We start from the raw sequence: 18,538 nt of genomic DNA on the forward strand, positions 1-18,538 counted from the left end.
CCCTACGATGAACAAACTGCCTTCTGCTACAGCCAAATATTTCAGATTTTGACTCATCAGTCCAGAGCACCTGCTGCCATTTTTCTGCATCCCAGTTCCTATGTTTTCGTGCATACTTGAGTCACTTGGCCTTGTTTCCATGTCGGAGGTATGGCTTTTTGGCTGCAACTCTTCCATGAAGACCACTTCTGGCCAGACTTCTCCAGACAGTAGATGGGTGTACCTGGGTCCCACTGGTTTCTGCCAGTTCTGAGCTGATGGCACTGCTGGACATCTTCCGATTTCGAAGGGTAATAAGCTTGATGTGTCTTTCATCTGCTGCACTAAGTTTCCTTGGCCGACCACTGCGTCTACGATCCTCAACGCTGCCCGTTTCTTTGTGCTTCTTCAAAAGAGCTTGAACAGCACATCATGAAACCCCAGTCTGCTTTGAAATCTTTGTCTGGGAGAGACCTTGCTGATGCAGTATAACTACCTTGTGTCTTATTGCTGTGCTCAATCTTGCCATGACATGAAACTGTCTTCCACAACCTCACCTTGGAAAGCAGAGTTTGGCTGTTCCTCAACCAGTTTTAAGCCTCCTACACAGCTGTTTCTGTTTCAGTTAATGACTGTGTTTCAACCTATGTGTGATATTGATAATCATTAGCACCTGTTTGGTATAATTGGTTTATCATACACCTGACTATAATCCTACAAAATCCCTGACTTTGTGCAAGTGTACCTGTAGTACTAGGGTGCTGTACCGTGTTAGCCATTATGAATGTAGAGAAAAGCCAAGCAAAATGACACCTTTTATTGGCTAACTAGAAAGATTACAATATGCAAGCTTTCGAGGCAACTCAGGCCCCTTCTTCAGGCAAGATGTAAGAAGGGGCCTGAGTTGCCTCGAAAGCTTGCATATTGTAATCTTTCTAGTTAGCCAATAAAAGGTGTCATTTTGCTTGGCTTTTCTCTGCAAGTGTACCTATAAGAATTGATGCTGGTTTGAAGGCAAAAGGTAGTAACACCAAATATTGATTTGATTTTGATTTTTCTTTTGTTCGCTCACTTTGAATTTTGTAAATTGATAACAATAAACAATCATTACTTATATTTCTGAAAGCATTCTTTGTTTATAGCATTTTTTCACACCTGCCTAAAACTTTTGCACAGTACTGTATAATAAATGCTAAAAGGTGCAAAGGTGCAAGTGATACAAGATTCAATAAAAACTTACTGCTTACCGCTTCATATGCTCTCATACGAGCAAGAGCCTCACTTAATTCTTTGTCTTTCTCTCTGGCATCAGATTCTGCTAGACTGGCTACACGTTCCATATCGCGCAGTTTTTGTTCTGCTAGATGCAGATGTGTTTGAAGTTCCAGAGTTCGTTTCTGTTGTGCTGCAGATGGAAACCCTAGATAACATAAGAGAAGCAAACATAAAATTGACTGAATGTGGACTATTGAATTAATTAAAAATACAAGCAATATGCAAAAAACCAAATATAGCAAGCATATTTAGTATTAACATCGTACAGTATCTCACAAAAATGAGTACACCCCTCACATTTTTGTAAATATTTTATTATATCTTTTCATGGGACAACACTGAAGATATGACACTTTGATACAATGTAACGTAGTCAGTGTACAGTTTGTATAACAGTGTACATTTGCTGTCCCCTCAAAATAACTCAACACACAGCCATTAATGTCTAAACAGCTGGCAACAAAAGTGAGTAAACCCCTAAGTGAAAAATGTCCAAATTGTGCCCAAAGTGTCAATATTTTGTGTGGCCACCATTATTTTCCAGCACTGCCTTAACTTTCTCGGGCTTGTAGTTCACTAGAGCATCACAGGTGATGCCAGATGACGACATCACGGAGCTGGTGGATGTTAGAGACCTTGTGCTCCTCCACCTTCCATTTAAGGATGCCCCACAGATGCTCAACAGGGTTTAGGTCTGGAGACATGCTTGGCCAGTCCAGCACTTTTACCCTCAGTTTCTCTAGCAAGGCAGCGGTCATCTTGGAGGCGTGTTTGGGGTCGTTTTCATGTTGGAATACTGCCCTGCGGCCCAGTTTCCGAAAGAGAGGGGATCATGCTCTGCATCAGTATGTCACAGTACATGTTGGTATTTATGGTTCCCTCAATGAACTGCAGCTCCCCAGTGCCGGCAGCACTCATGCAGCCTCAAACCATGACACTCCCACCACCATGCTTGACTGCAGGCAAGACATACTTGTCTTTGTACTCCTCACCTGGTTGCCGCCACACACGCTTGGCACCATCTGGACCAAAGAAGTGTATCTTGGTCTCATCACACCACCGGACATGGTTCCAGTAATCCATGTCCTTAGTCTGCTTGTCTTCAGCAAACTGTTTGCAGGATTTCTTGTGCATCATCTTTAGAAGAGGCTTCCTTCTGGGACAACAGCCATGCAGACCAATTTAATGTAGTGTGTGGTGTATGGTCTGAGTACCGACAGGCTGACCCCCCACCCCTTCGACCTCTGCTGCAATGCTGGCAGCACTCATACATCTATTTTCAAAAGACAACCTCTGAATATGACGCTGAGCACGTGCACTCAACTTCTTTGGGCGACCATGGCGAGACCTGTTCTGAATGGAACCTGTCCTGTTAAACTGCTGTATGGTCTTGGCCACCGTGCTGCAGCTCAGTTTCAGGGTGTTGGCAATCTTCTTATATCCTAGGCCATCTTTATGTAGAGCAACAATTCTTTTTTTCAGATCCTCAGATAGTTCTTTGCCATAAGGTGCCATGTTGAACTTCCAGTGACCAGTATGAGAGAGTGTGAGAGCGATAACACCAAATTTAACACACCTGCTCCCCATTCACACCTGAGACCTTGTAACGCTAACGAGTCACATGACACCAGGGAGGGAAAATGGCTAATTGGGCACAATTTGGACATTTTTCACTTAGGAGTTTACTCACTTTGTTGCCAGCAGTTTAGACATTAATGGCTGTGTGTTGAGTTATTTCGAGGGGACAGCAAATTTACACTGTTATACAAGCTGTACACTGACTACTTTACATTGTATCAAAGTGTCAAATCTTCAGTGTTGTCCCATGAAAAGATATAATAAAATATTTACAAAAATATGAGGGGTGTACTCACTTTTGTGACATACTGTATAACATTATATGAAACGCACTGTATAAAATTCAAACTTTTTAACTCAAATATGAAACATATGAAAGCTCTGCATGGTGTACGGCAATGATACCTGCAGGTGCTGTACCTTTAAACACCAAGTGCAGAGAAAAAAAATCCTTTTATAACTGTTCAGCACATAACAAGTAAATGCAATATAAAATTCTTGCTAACTGTATAGTAATTTATACTGGATCTATATCAGTCACTTGGATTCTGGAAACCTCTTGATTTACTGGCACGTAGGAATACTGTCTATGGCTCACTGTGTATGCGTGAAATTTAAACTGCCTGTGCTAAAACTGTAAAATATTTTAGGTAAACAAATGCAATTTCAATAAAGTGATTTTGGGTAAAAACATCTGCCAAATTTTCAGTAATAATAAGAACACCACAAAATGCAGGCCAGAACCCAAACAGCAAAAATATTGTTACTATTTTTTCTCCATTCATTTTTCAAATATGTCCATGGTGTACTTGAATGTAATCAAAAGCTATACAGTATGTGACTGATTTGCCCTGAAATTAAAATGTAACAGTATCACACAGAATTTATCCACCTAACATCTCCAGATCAGATTGCATAATCTGTTGCATGAAGTACAATATATTTCTGCACATTGAATATTACAACAATTACAGTCTGAGAGGATACTGCTTTACCAACTTTAATAATTAGCCATTTGTTCTCGTAAAAAAAAAAAAAATTAAGCTCTGTTACATATATTAGGCAGCACTAATTTCTGCAATCATGCCAAAAATTTTACACTAGATTTGGGTCAATGTATATTGACAGGACAACTTGAAGAGATGCACGTATTTGATCCTTTGCTACTTTAAGATATTTACTTTAGCAACACACTAGATTAGTTAGCATACTGAAAGATGGACTAACAACCATGCAACTGACTAATTACATTTTTAATGGTAATCCAAATATGATGTCAAAGGGTGAACTGTAGTAATAGAATGCCTATGGTCAACAGTTAATATTGTTTTTAAGCCTTACCTTAATGCATTTAATTCTATCAATCATATACAAAATGATAAAAGTGAATGATACATTTAAAATGATGAAGAAATATGCAGTTTTATATAGCTTTTACTGGTGTGGGTCTCAAAAAAATTCAATCTGCTTAGGACTGTATGTTACCTTACAGCCCTAATTTGTGGAGTACTAGATATAATGTTGCCACATGCTCATTTTACAATATTTTTTTTAATTTACAAGAGCTTTTATCCCTTTCATGTTTGACAATCTCTTTGCACTTGGTTCAATTAGGCTTCTTTCAGCCATCTCACCCAGTATTGGAAAGACAGCCTGATGTAGGAGACTAGTGACACCATACATCTTTATCATATTCCACTGGACATTAAATGTCTTTAAACTTAGCATTCATTTTCTTTTGTAATAGTGCCTTCATTACCATTTTTAGAAGTGGTTGAACATTATGTTTGCAATTAGTTTGTAACCAATTTTGTGGTTTAACTATACAGTATTTTATAATAGTACTGTATATAGTATGCAAGGATCATAAGTGGAACCTAACTTTATATGAAAAACTTGAACTAAATATGTCAAAATATTTTGCAGATACTACTGTTTAGGATAACGTCAACTATTATTCCCAGAATCACACCTTCCTATCTCAGGAATGGTTAATGATATGGAGTCTGAACAAACCAAGTTGAAAATCTTGATAGTGGAAGCAGTTGTTAAGAGCTGTGGATAAAATGCAGTTGATGTTTCTCAATAGTGAGGTAAGCCATTCAAAAAAAGGCTCAGTTGTATCAACTCAACACAAGTGGGGTAGCTGTAGCAGTAAATGAGCAAAGTGTTCTGGTGAGAGGAGAGGAGAATATCTGTTCAGGCTACTTAAGAAAGATAAGGAGGACTTTGCATATACTAAACTGTGACCAAGACAAACTGAGATTTTGTATAAAACCACCCAGTGTTTCAAGTGAGCAGAGGGAGGGGACTGTACAGCACATCCGGAAAGTATGCACAGCGCATCACTTTTTCCACATTTTGTTTTGTTACAGCCTTATTCCAAAATGGATTAAATTCATTTTTTTCCTCAGAATTCTACACACAACACCCCATAATGACAACGTGGAAAAAAGTTTACTTGAGATTTTTGCAGATTTATTAAAAATAGAAAAATTGAGAAAGCACATATACATAAGTATTCACAGCCTTTGCCATGAAGCTCAAAACTGAGCTCAGGTGCATCATGTTTCCCCTGGTCATCCTTGTGATGTTTCTGCAGCTTAATTGGAGTCCACCTGTGGTAAATTCAGTTGATTGGACAGAATTTGGAAAGGCACACACCTGTCTATACAAGGTCCCACAGTTGACAGTTCATGTCAAGAGCACAAACCAAGCATGAAGTCCAAGGAATTGTCTGTAGACCTCCGAGACAGGATTGTCTCGAGGCACAAATCTGTGGAAGGTTACAGAAAAATTTCTGCTGCTTTGAAGGTCCCAATGAGCACAGTGGCCTCCATCATCCGGAAGTGGAAGAAGTTCGAAACCACCAGGACTCTTCCTAGAGCTGCCCGGCCATCTAAACTGAGCAATAGGGGGAGAAGGGCCTTAGTCAGGAAGGTGACCAAGAACCCGATGGTCACTCTGTCAGAGCTCCAGAGGTCCTCTGTGGAGAGAGGAGAACCTTCCAGAAGGACAACCATCTCTGCAGCAATTCACCAATCAGGCCTGTATGGTAGAGTGGCCAGACGGAAGCCACTCCTTAGTAAAAGGCACATGGCAGCCTGCCTGGAGTTTGCCAGAAGGCACCTGAAGGACTCTCAGACCATAAGAAAGAAAATTCTCTGGTCTGATGAGACAAAGATTGAACTCTCTTGTGTGAATGCCAGGTGTCACGATTGGAGGAAACCAGGTACCACTCATCACCAGGCCAATACCATCCCTACAGTGAAGCATGGTGGTGGCAGCATCATGCTGTGGGGATGTTTTTCAGCGGCAGGAACTGGGAGACTAGTCAGGATAAAGGGAAAGATGACTGCAGCAATGTACAGAGACATCCTGGATGAAAACCTGCTCCAGAGCGCTCTTGACCTCAGACTGGGGCGACGGTTCATCTTTCAGCAGGACAACGACCCTAAGCACACAGCCAAGATATCAAAGGAGTCGCTTCAGGACAACTCTGTGAATGTCCTTGAGTGGTCCAGCCAGAGCCCAGACTTGAATCCGATTGAACATCTCTGGAGATATCTTAAAATGGCTGTGCACGACGCTTCCCATCCAACCTGATGGAGCTTGAGAGGTGCTGCAAAGAGGAATGGGCGAAACTGGTCAAGGATAGGTGTGCCAAGGTTGTGGCATCATATTCAAAAAGACTTGAGGCTGTAATTGCTGCCAAAGGTGCATCGACAAAGTATTGAGCAAAGGCTGTGAATACTTATGTACATGTGATTTCTCAGTTTTTTTATTTTTAATAAATTTGCAAAAACCTCAAGTAAACTTTTTTCACGTCGTTATTATGGGGTGTTGTGTGTAGAATTCTAAGGAAAAAAATGAATTTAATCCATTTTGGAATAAGGCTGTAACATAACAAAATGTGGAAAAAGTGATGCGCTGTGAACACTTTCCGGATGCACTGTATATATTTTATGCTTGTAAACAACACATATAAATAAATGAACATCTTCCAGAATAGCCTGTTAACTTTTCCATGTGTACACTGTTTTTTCTGGTTTCACATTACATAACAATCTATGACCCAATGAAAAAAAGGTAAGGGTGCATTGGAAGTGGGCAAATGGTGGATAAGGGTGTAAGATGGGTCAATAGGTTTCTAAAAGCATTGCGAAAATAGGTTTTCAGTTAGGTTTAATCACAAGGTTAATAAGGCCAAAACATATTGCCATGGGAGACTGGTGCTTGATGAAACCACTCGCGTGCATAATCAAATTCTTGGTAAATTTGAAAGAGTAAAAGCTTGGACAAGGATGTATAGTGTACAATTTTAAAATTTTACAAGTCCAATTACCATCTTTAAGTGCCAGTCTCTGTCAGAGTGTAGATCACCATGTTTCTCTAAGTCTTTCAGTGCCCTATCAATCTCTTTAGTTACCCACATTAGGCTATTTCTGCAATACTGGCAAACAAGTTGCTTCCTGTCCTTCTTCTAACGCCTTTTTACATTAAATAACTTTAAGGAACTTTAGTATTATAGCTCCTCCCAGCTCTCTTGTGACACATGTTGTACAGGACATTTTTCTTCTTGCTGACCTCTCAAACAAATGCATTTCAATGCCTGCTCTTCTCAAAACTTACACATTAGCTAATTTTTGCTGCCAGATGATCCTAAGCATTTATATACAACACAGTATCCAAAAAGGTTATTTTCTCTTTGGGATTGTTTGATGAGTGAGTTCATGCCTCATTACAATTGCAGAAGATGGAGAAATCTATTAGAAAATTTTATAATAACATTCTATTAGATTTTTTAAAATTCCATATTAAGATATAACTATTTTGTCCTCGGGGGAAATTTGGCTTTTTACAGAAGCTGTTTAAACAAATAACTACATAAATAGACAGATAAATAAATACAAACACACACACTATGTAGTCTGAACACACACCAGAATGACTATAAACAAAAACCTTTTCAGTTGGCACAGTGAGGCATTATGCAGGCACATTGATATTGGTCTAAGGGAGCACCAGTAGTGTTTCTTAATACACTTTACAATAATTTTTGACTGAAAGTACTCTCTGTTAGTGTCCTCATTGAGGATGTGCAGCGTTATTCACAATGGCACTCAGTTCTGTTTTAATTCTTTCCTTTGCTACTACTTCTAGGGGGTCAAAAGTGTGTCCCATTATTGAGCTTGTCCTTTTAGAATAGACTATATACATTATCTCCAAATAACATTTTACAGATATTTCCCAAAAAAAGTAAAAAATAAATAAAATAAGTAACAGCTAACAACACCCCCAAAAAACAAACGTACATAAAAGCTTCTGGCATGGATAAGAGACAGCTGCTGCTATCAATAACAGGCTTGTCGGTGACAGTTAAGATGAGGTCAGACCTGCTTAAATCGTGCCACGTTTATATTTAAAGTCAATAAATTATTGGATACAGCAAGTCCAGCTTGTAGTGTCCATGAATAGAATATGCTTAATAGACATTTGATTCCTTGTTTGAATCAGAATGATTCATCAAAAAGATATTGGTACTGAGTGAATAATTTCTGTTGCTGAGTCAGCCAGGATGATGCAACTTACTTTTCTGAGCAGGAACATGGACAAATTCAGTCTACATTTCAATCTTCATTAAACATTTTAGTTTTAATTGTACTGTGCTACCTTTTTCATCATTGCACATTCACAAAATCTCCAGCCCTGCTCTTGCTTTTTACACTCAGTCCATCAAAACTCATCGAGCATTAAAATAGCATCTGAAATAACATGTGTAAGTCAATTCTCCACAGCACCTAAAATATCACAATACTTGAACTTGTAAGTTGCTTTCAGATATAACAATTCAAACAACTTACATGAAAGCAACAGATCTTAGTATTTTCCATATCTAGAGGAGCTTGTAATTTTTATCCTTGATCTGGATATTCGTCCTTTTGCCCTTTTCATTTTTGGAAAAGCACCACTTCAAAAAGAGCATAACGGGGCTCTTTAGGCAGCAGTGATCACGGGAATATTTGATAGATCCCACTTTACATTCCTCAATGTCTCTTACATTCTTAAATGTTATAGATGTAGGCAGCCATCAGATATTAATTAGTTAGTTTATTTGGTAGGCCTCTTTTAAAATGATGTTACCAGCCCACCACAGCGTACAAAAATCACACTGGTCACCACACAGTTGTAGATGTGAAGGATATCACTAGCCACATTGAAAGAATGCACTCTTTTAAAAAAAAAATCCTGCTCAGCTCTTTCTTATATAGTTCTTCTGTGTTACAAGACAAGTTCAACCCCTCATTGATGTGGACCTCCAAGTACTGCTGTAGTCCTTTACTTGCAATAACGTCATTTAACTGTGCCAATTCTTATTATTACTTATTTACTTCTTCCATTTTTTTTTAATAATACTTACTGTCTAATATTTATTAAGCTGTATTTCACTGTATTGGCCAAGGAAAGAGTATACAATACGTACACACGGTATATCACAAGGAATTTTAAAAGTTTATTTATACGCAACATCACAGATGCTAAATTTATGCTGAATCTCTTATTACTACAGACTACAAAATAAAATAAAAAAAATACCTGCATCCTTCTGAAGCTGGTTTTTAAGATCTTCCACAATGTGTGCATTTTTTTCCATTTCACTTGTGCACTGTTCTACTTGATCAGTAAGTACCTTTATCTGCAAATCTCGCTCTTGTACAGCCTGCATAAATTAAAGTATTATTATGTTCAACAAAATGAAATTAGAAAAAAAAAATACTAAATCGTAACAGGATGCAATCCGAAGCAATGCTGACATCCAAGGCTGAAATTCAGCTGCAGTTATCATAGAATCATTTGTCCTAGTAAAATACATGTAAACATAAAAACAATACTAAGGCTTTGATAAAATTTTTCTGTGTTAAGCAACAATCATTGTATATGAAGCACTATTTTGCATTGCATACTTGTACTAGATACATTTTTCTAACATGAGTGAAGAGAGCAGAAACAAAAAAAAGATTACACATAGTAGAGAAAAGTACTTACATCACAGAGTTCATATACAGCCTAGATTTTGAGAATGAAAAAATGGAATATGACAAAGTTACTTGAAAAAGACTACAGGAAAATGAGATAAATGAAAAAAGAAAAAAAAAAGAAACAGAAAAGGCAAACTTAGAAAAGTTCAGTTATTGACTCTCCCTTACATTTTTAGTAACGTACCAGCACTATATGAACAAAAAAGCCCTAAGATTTCAGTATAAGATTTACCAAATCAGATTCTGACACGTATTGAGTACACTTACCTGCTGAAGAGCCATGACATTGGCTTTATCAGAATCAAGCTGTGCTGCTTTCAGTTTTTCTTTTAACTCTATTAGCATATGTTGATATTCAATAATTTCATTGTCCTTTGCAGACAAAACTCTCTGAAATATAAATAATGAAAATAATTACAATATAAATAATAAAAAATTGAAAAATATATAAACACATACTATGTGTTTAAATATTACTACTCAAGTCTTATTCTGACATTCAGTGCATTTACCTGCACTTCAATAATCTGGTGTATTCACAGAAAGCAGATTTCTAAAATGCTATGTAAAGGAATTGAGTTATTGGCCTTGGAGAACTCTGGTTAACAGAAGTAGATTTCTCTGTGAATAACCCGATTATGTTGCCATGTAAAACCTATAACCAGCTGAGTGTTAAGGATTTTGTAGTTTGCGGATGTCTGTTGCACACACTTGCTTTCAGCAGCAACAGGTACGTGCGTCTGCTAAATAAATTTTCTGAGGCTAAGATTCGGGCAGGCGATTTATTCCTTCTCCAGCCTTTAATAATCTGTCTTAATGTATCAGAAATTGGTCAAATTCTTTTGATGAGCTTAAAGTACAGTGCTTAACTTACTCTACTGCTGTAAAGATTGTGTTGCTAACACGTTAAAAGAAACACCTGTTATGTTGTCTAATTACTTTTTAAAGTAATGAGTAACCTAAAATAATACTTAATTAGTCCTCCTTAATTTTTTTTTTAAAAACATACTTATAAAACACAAGAAAATCATCATATGCATCATACTTATTTTCAGACACATGGTGGCGTTTTTTGTGGAGTTTAATGATGCTGGAACATTTTAACAAAGGACAACTCCAGAAAATTGCTTTCCCATGTAAATGTAGATTTTTAGGAATTTTTTCTCTCTTAAATAATTTGTTCACCTTAATCCGGTTATGTGTGTGTATGTAAAATCATTCATTGTTAAAATATTTTTAAGTAAAGCACAGACTATCACACATCTAAATTAATTTATTTGATTTGTTTTGATTTAGAGGTGGCACAATGTGGTGCTGTACTTCATGCATATTGTTTCACTGATCCAGTATTATGGGCTTGAATCCCCTACCTGTAAAGTCTTCATGTTCTCTCTGCTTTTAATTGTTTTTTTTCTTGTGGTTACTTCAGGTTTCCTACCACATTTACAAAAGCTTATGGGTAGGGTCAATTGCCGACTCTAAAATTAGCCATGTATGAATGTATGTTTTTAGATAATACAGTGGTACTGATTGTATTAATATACTGTATATGTATATTTCAAATAAAGTGGGTGTCAATTTTTTAATAATTTAATGATATGCTTATAAAGACTTTTTGAGCAATCAAGCAGGTATAAAAGTTAAATGGATGGTAAGTAGACATTGAAAACATAAATTAAGGGATATAATGTTATGAAAAACAAAATGAAACGCATAGAAATACTCAGCATATCAGAACAACTCACTGACAGTATATTTACAGTATGTAACCTTGGTTTGAAAACTGGCCACTTAAAAAGAGTATATTATGGGTTTTCAGCTTCTAGTTAACAGCACGTTGCTGCTTATAATGTTTATCTTTTGAAGCAAACTAAAATAGTGAAAATTAGTATATATATCCAGCTTAAGTTACCTTCCACTCTTCAACTTTAATATTAACTGCAGCCATCACTGGATCATCCTCCTCCATTCGTGAGTGAAGTTGCTCTGTTAATTCTTGAACCTTTAGGTAAAGAATGTTAAAATGCAGATTTACTGTATAATACAAGATATTATACCACAAAACAATGCACACTTTTACAATAATTCTAAAACAGTCATTATTGTACTATTTAGACAATTGCTAGGAACATTTTGCTTCCTAAGAATTTACAGACGTGAAAAAAAAAGCACACCCTCTTTCAATTGTAAGGTTTTACCTATCAGGGCATCATAAAAAAAATAATCTGGGGCCTCATGTATAAACAGTGCATAAGCACAAAAATGTTGCGTAAAAACGTTTCCGCTTTCAAATTGCGATGTATAAAACCTAAACTTGGCATAAAGCCATGCACATTTCCACGGTAGCTCATACCCTGTCATACGCAAGTTCTGTGTTTGGTTTTGCAGACTGGCGGCACCTAGCGTCAAAGCAGTGCTACTGTTCCTGTGTGGTTACCCTTTCTTTTTTAGATCCACATCCCTGACGCAGCTTTATAAATACACTGAAATTAACCGCATATTGTTTATTAGTTTAATGCATAATTAACCTATAACAATATAATGGTCCACAGAATGGTCAAACTATTCCAAATACCATAACTGCTTTAGCGTTGTTACTCTTACTGCACCTTCTTCTTTCAGCTGCTCCCGTTAAGGGTTGCAACATCAGATCATCTTTTTACATATTATTCTCACTGCACCACTCAGAGTATTTATATCACCGTATCTGAGTGTGAATCACAGCTGTACAGCAGCTGATCGGAAAGAGGATTATTGGTATACAGCATCAAGCAACAAGCTGCCTCAGCCATTCGCTATTTGAACTGCTCTCATCCGACAAACGCTTCAGAACCTTTCCTGTACGAATCTCGCGGTTCACAAACACTTTCATCCTAAGAACTATAAACGCACTCAATCAGTCCATCAAGTGCTCCTTGTAGAATTGTTTATACTTATAAGTACAATTACCTCACTGTAAACTTGCGATAGTTATAATATTGTACAACCTGAGCCACTTTATAAAGCTCGTATTTACATATGATGACGATATCATTTTTAAGATGAAATGCAGCAAAATATGTTTATTATATTATACAGATAAAACTTTAACTATTTGGTGCCACAGCACTAGCGATGAGCTGCAGCTCCATTCACGGATTGTTCCTGCCTCACGCTGTATTCTTGCTGTGACTGCCGCAACACTGGAAGGATAGATGGACAGAATAATTAAACATGTACTACGAAGATATTTCAATGTCCTTAAAAGTTTTGAAAAAAATCGGCGTTCTAAGCTTACAGATGGCTTAACGTCTATTACAGAGCTGATTGTGTGCCGATTGGGTATTTGAAGAAAGAAAAGTAAGGACAGGAATTGGGGGTTAGTATGTTTGAAAGAGACAGTACTTCCGTAATAAAGTATTTCATCAAAGGTCGCGCGTGGCACAGCAAGCATCTTGTGTGAGAGATGAACAATCACTGCGCCACCTTGTTCCCATGTTTATTAACATGCTTTAACTCCCATCATCATGAAAATGATACCACGTATACTTCTCAGTATTTTAATTATTCAGAGAGCTGTAATATTACGAATGTAATGTATTCTGTGTCCTGGTGGAGGAAGAGAAAGCCCGGAAGCACATAGTGATTCACACACAGAGCACATAGAAGATCAAATACAAAACAAAGCATTTAACGTGCTACTTTAGTTACGATGGGATTTGAGAAACTAGTACATTACACGATTTTAAGATGAAGTTTATGATGTTCTACTTTAATGACAAAATAAACTACATGATTAAAGTGGAAATTTCAAGATTAAAGTTGACATTTCATGCTTTTTTCCCCCCACTGTGTGCCTTTTTTTTCCTCTGTACCCTAATAAGCTTTCATAAGACACTCCAGACGGTGGGCTACGACTCGTCTTTTCACGGTGACTTTGACATGTGACAACTTCTTTTTTATTTCGGGCACTGTGCGACTTTGTGAACTTGAGCTTTCGAGTTTCTCCAACACACTATGTCACTCGATCAACTTCCTTTTGTTGTTTATACCACTGTTTAAACCAACAAATAGTACGTTTTTCCTTGCCTCCACTTGGTATTCGCTGAAATTTTTCTATTTACCCTCGTACTTTTGCCATTGTGTTTTCACAGAAGGCTGAGCTTAAGGGCTATTTATATTGATTTGCATATACAAAGAGGCGTAATTCTGGGAGAAATTGGGGCAGGACAGCAGGCACATGCATGTGCGTTAATTTTCACGTTGACCGGGATTTATGTAGCTGAAGAAAAATGGAAGCTGGCATTTGCACAGATTTATGCATCTGGATTTTTTTGTGCGTAAGCACATTTCCGCTTTTGTGCTTACGTCATGTTATTGTGCGAATTCTATGCACGCCGTTATGCATGAGGCCCCTGTTCCTTATCAGGTCTTAAAATTAGGTAAATATAATCTTAGATGAACAACAACACATGATATATTACACAATGCTATTATTTATTTAACAAAAACTAAGCCAAAATATAGAAGCATTGTGTGAAAAATTAAGTACACCATTACTGCTTTTATAGGAATGAAGAGGGTAAGTAGCAGCCAGGTGCTGCTAATCAAATGCACTTGATTAATTGATCATCAGCAAGTGTGACCACCTTTATAAAAGTTGATGTCTTTCCTCCTTGTCATTGTGACATAACATCAGTAATGATCTCAGAGAAGCAATTGTTGTATAAGGCCATTTCCAAACAGTTTAATCATTCTACACTGAAAAGGATTATTCACAAGTGAAAAACATTCAAGACTGTTGCCAATCTTACCAGGAGTGGGCGCCCCAGCAAATACACCCCAAGGTGAGATCATGCAATGCTCAGAGAAATTGCAAAAAATCCAAGTGCTACATCTCAGACTCTACAGGCCTCAGTTACCATGTTAAATGTTAAAAGGTCATGACAGAGCAATTACAAAAAGACTGAAGTATGACTTGCTTTGAAGGGTTTCCAGGTGAAAGCAAAGCAAAGGAGAAAGGTCGGCAGTGTTCCAAACAATAGTGCAGTGCTCTAAAAATGTCCAGTAAACAAATAATCTAATAAAATGAAGTGATGGTAGGGGATAAGACAATCGAATAAATAATCCTTTTCAAACAAGGTTAAAAACGTGGAAGGAAACTGTCCTTAAAAGCATGAGCCCTGGTGCACTCCTTTTAAAGAGACGTCCCCTTAACTTCACCCTAATGGGTTCTTGCAGCCAAGGAGGCACCAATACAGTAGTTCAGCCAACCTTCATCACTGCTTCTAGGCTAGGGCCCCTTGTAGCCCTCTCTGGCTTCAGGCAGGGCACCCCATCGATCCTCCGATTCCTGCTGCCAGGCTCATGTCCTTGTAGTCCATGGCACCAACCACAGGACACCTCTCTCAGCCTCACTTCCTAGTAGCTGTGCTGCCTCTCTCCAGCGAGTCAGTACAACTGAGCAGTGCTTCAGCCACTCCAGCTCCCAGATCACTCAGCTGGAGTGGCCATCAGCCCCCCGAGTGCCGTCCGCACACTCTGAGGGACTTCAACCCAGCTATCTGCCTTCTCGGTCTTTCATCCGTTCACTTGCACTGGATCTCTCCCTAGCTCCTGCCTTTTAACTTCATTTTCTTTTTTCCCCCCGTGTTCTTTTTTTCCCCCAAATTCCTTTTCAATTCTTCCCCAGTCAAGCACTCACCTTTCCTTTTTTAAAACCAAGTAGTAAGCACAGCTGCCATTAGAGGCACTGGCGATCCAGCACCTATGCACTAAATACAGGACAGTCCACTCCTGCACTGTGTACGGGAACTGCTCTCACCACGCTACCAAATCCCCACACAAGATGTGATTGCAGTAATTATTTATTTAAAACACGCCAACCAGCCACAGACCATCACAGCACGGCTTAGGTTGAATAAACCACAAGACTTCTGGAACAATGTCCCTTGGTCAGACAATGCCAAAGTTGAGACGTTTGGCTGTAATGCACAGCACCATGTTTGGCGAAAACCAAACACAGCCAACACTTCGTATCAACTGTCAAGCATAGTGGTGGAGGGGTGATGATTTGGGTTTGTTTTACAGGCACAGGACCTGGGCACCTTGCAGTCATTGAGTCAACCATGAACTCCTCTGTATACCAACATATTTTAGAGTCAAATGTGAGGCCATCTGTCCAACAGCTAAATCTTGGACAATGATCACAAGCACACCAGCAAATCTACAACAAGATGGCTGAAAAAGAAAAGAAGAAGGGTGTTGCAATGACCCAGTCAAAGTCAAAACCTCAGCCTAATTGAAATGCTGTGGGAGGCCTTACGATAGCTATGCATAAATGAATGTCCACAAACCTCAATGAACTGAAGCAAATTTGTAACGAAGAGTGGGACAAAATTTCCCCGCAATGATATGTGAGACTCATAAAGTCATACAGAAATGATTACTTCAAGTTATTGCTGTTAAAGGTGGTTAAACAAGCTACTGAATCATGGGGTTTACTTAGTTTTTCACACATGGCTTCTCCATTTTGGCTTCACTTTTCTTAAATAAAAAATGACCAGGTGTAATCTGTTTTGTGTTGTTTTACGCCTGAGGTTAGATTTAAGTAATTTTAGAACTTGGTAAGGATCATATGTTTTTTTATTATATCCCAATACATAAAACCATAGAATTGTAAGAGGGTGTACTTTCTTTTACACGTGACTGTATTTGACTAGGAATAAAGAAAGTGTGAATGGCCAATATAAACATGAAACATACTTTGGGAACAAAGTAAAACTGCCTAACTATTTAAATTTTGATTTATAATTTTACTTCAAATCAGTAAATCCCTGGGTTTAAAAAAAAAAACTCCAAATAATTCACGCCAAGAATCACACAAAGATCCACAGATTAATTCACATTAATCTTCATTCAGGATTATTTTATGAAATATGTTAACTTATTAATTTATCTGTAATGGTTTGCTACAAACATTAGGCAAAAAACAAACCTATGAAGGGTAGCCAAGAGGAACAATAAATTTTGAGAATACTTCCACAGGTCAACAAGAAAAAAAATGTTGCTTAGTAAAATTCACTAAAGAAAATGACAGGAATATCCTAACAAATGAGTAAAGCTAAACTGGTTAAAAAACAAACAAACAAATATATAGGGACCTAATAAAGATAAAAACGAAATATCTAGAAATGATTTTCCCTATTTACTTAGGTTCAATTAACCTCCTTAGCATTAGAACCAAGCATCACTCAGGATGTAAAAACAGTTCTAAAAGCATTAGTCCCAAATGTCACTCTGCAACAGTATAAACATCTTGCGTAAGACCAGAGGTTTACTTCGGATGTAAAAGTGCCAACAGTGTTAGTGCCAGCACTACTAGGGCAATGGTATAGGCATGTCTTGCATAAGCATCAGGCCCAAGCGTTACCAGGGCAATGGTGTAGATGAGTCTTCTCCTAGCCTAATAAAGGTGTCTTATAAGAAACAACTCTCATTAGCAGTGATGCTGAAATGAATCTCTCTTCAGGCAGTGAAAATGAAATAGTGAGTGAAACCAAAAGTGATTCTGGGAATCCAAAAATGAGACTTGTGTCACTCACATATGTGCAGTGTGCACTTCATTTTATTATTATTCACCATATTAATACTCATTATTCTACTTCCAACACTTTTGACTTTGTACCTTTAGTGTTTTGCACATTTTACAGTAGAAAAAGATGAGATTTAATAAAAATGTAATTTTTCAAGCCAAAAAATGCAATGATTTTTACATTTTTTTAATGTAATGCTAAGGAGGCTACAATGGGTTGGTTAATGAAGCATAAAAAACTGGCCTTATGCGAAAATGTTAAGTGACATACAGAATACAGAAAATGACTGCAATCTGTTTGATATTTAAAAAAAAAAAAAATAGTGTGAAGTAGAAGTACAAACTGCTAGAGGATAAATCAAAAGCAGTAATTGAGACTTTAGTGCCCCAATATAGACAAACAATGCCTTCAATAAAATATTTTTTATTTATAGCAGGAAACTATTCTTTAGGAACTTACCTACAGAATTGATGTCAAACGGAAGCAAATTTAATGGTTTATGGCAACAAGCAGCAAATTTTAGTGTGGTGCAGGCATTCTCTTAAATTAGAACTAATTGAAGATTAGTACATATAATTTAGAAAGAAGTAGTATTACATGAAGGAGCTGAAGGAACTAATTATATATATATATATATATATATATATATATATATATATATATATATATATATATATATATTATAAATAAACACTACATTTTGTTTACAAATTATCTAAAAAAGATACAAGTAGATAGAGTCATTGGAAGTTTCTTACGTTGTAAAATATAAAAGGGTTTAGAAAATATGTAGTGTGTTTTAAAGCATTAAAAAAAAAAGTAATAACCACCTTTGGATCTCACCAGGTTGGCAGTGAATTGCTAACATTTACTACTTAATGAAGCAAGCATGAGAATACACCAACACTGAAATTAAATTAATCTAAGATTAAAAATTGAAGAACCTATATGAAACGTAGGATGTGACAGTCATAACAGGATGGTTCAGCTTCTATATTCTACCACAGTATCAATTCAACCTTGAATGTCAAACACACAACAGACAAGCTGAAATCTAAACTGGTAGAACTATCTATCAATAACACTATATGT

The 18,538-nt window shown here is 37.3% G+C and overlaps 1 protein-coding gene across 1 annotated transcript in view; it reads right to left on the minus strand.

Moving 5' to 3' along the window:
* Nucleotides 1-18,538, minus strand: part of LOC114663509 (centrosomal protein of 290 kDa) — a 152,615-nt gene that overhangs the window by 101,765 nt on the left and 32,312 nt on the right. The window contains exons 11-14 of the mRNA XM_051931495.1: nucleotides 11,785-11,874; nucleotides 10,140-10,262; nucleotides 9,430-9,553; nucleotides 1,227-1,399 (exon numbers count right to left, since the gene is read on the minus strand). Of these exons, the coding sequence (XP_051787455.1) occupies nucleotides 1,227-1,399; nucleotides 9,430-9,553; nucleotides 10,140-10,262; nucleotides 11,785-11,874 (510 nt within the window). The remainder of the gene's footprint in view (nucleotides 1-1,226; nucleotides 1,400-9,429; nucleotides 9,554-10,139; nucleotides 10,263-11,784; nucleotides 11,875-18,538) is intronic.

This window comes from Erpetoichthys calabaricus, chromosome 1 (genome assembly GCF_900747795.2).
Source record: "Erpetoichthys calabaricus chromosome 1, fErpCal1.3, whole genome shotgun sequence".
In the NCBI taxonomy this organism is placed as follows: Eukaryota; Metazoa; Chordata; class Cladistia; order Polypteriformes; family Polypteridae; genus Erpetoichthys; species Erpetoichthys calabaricus.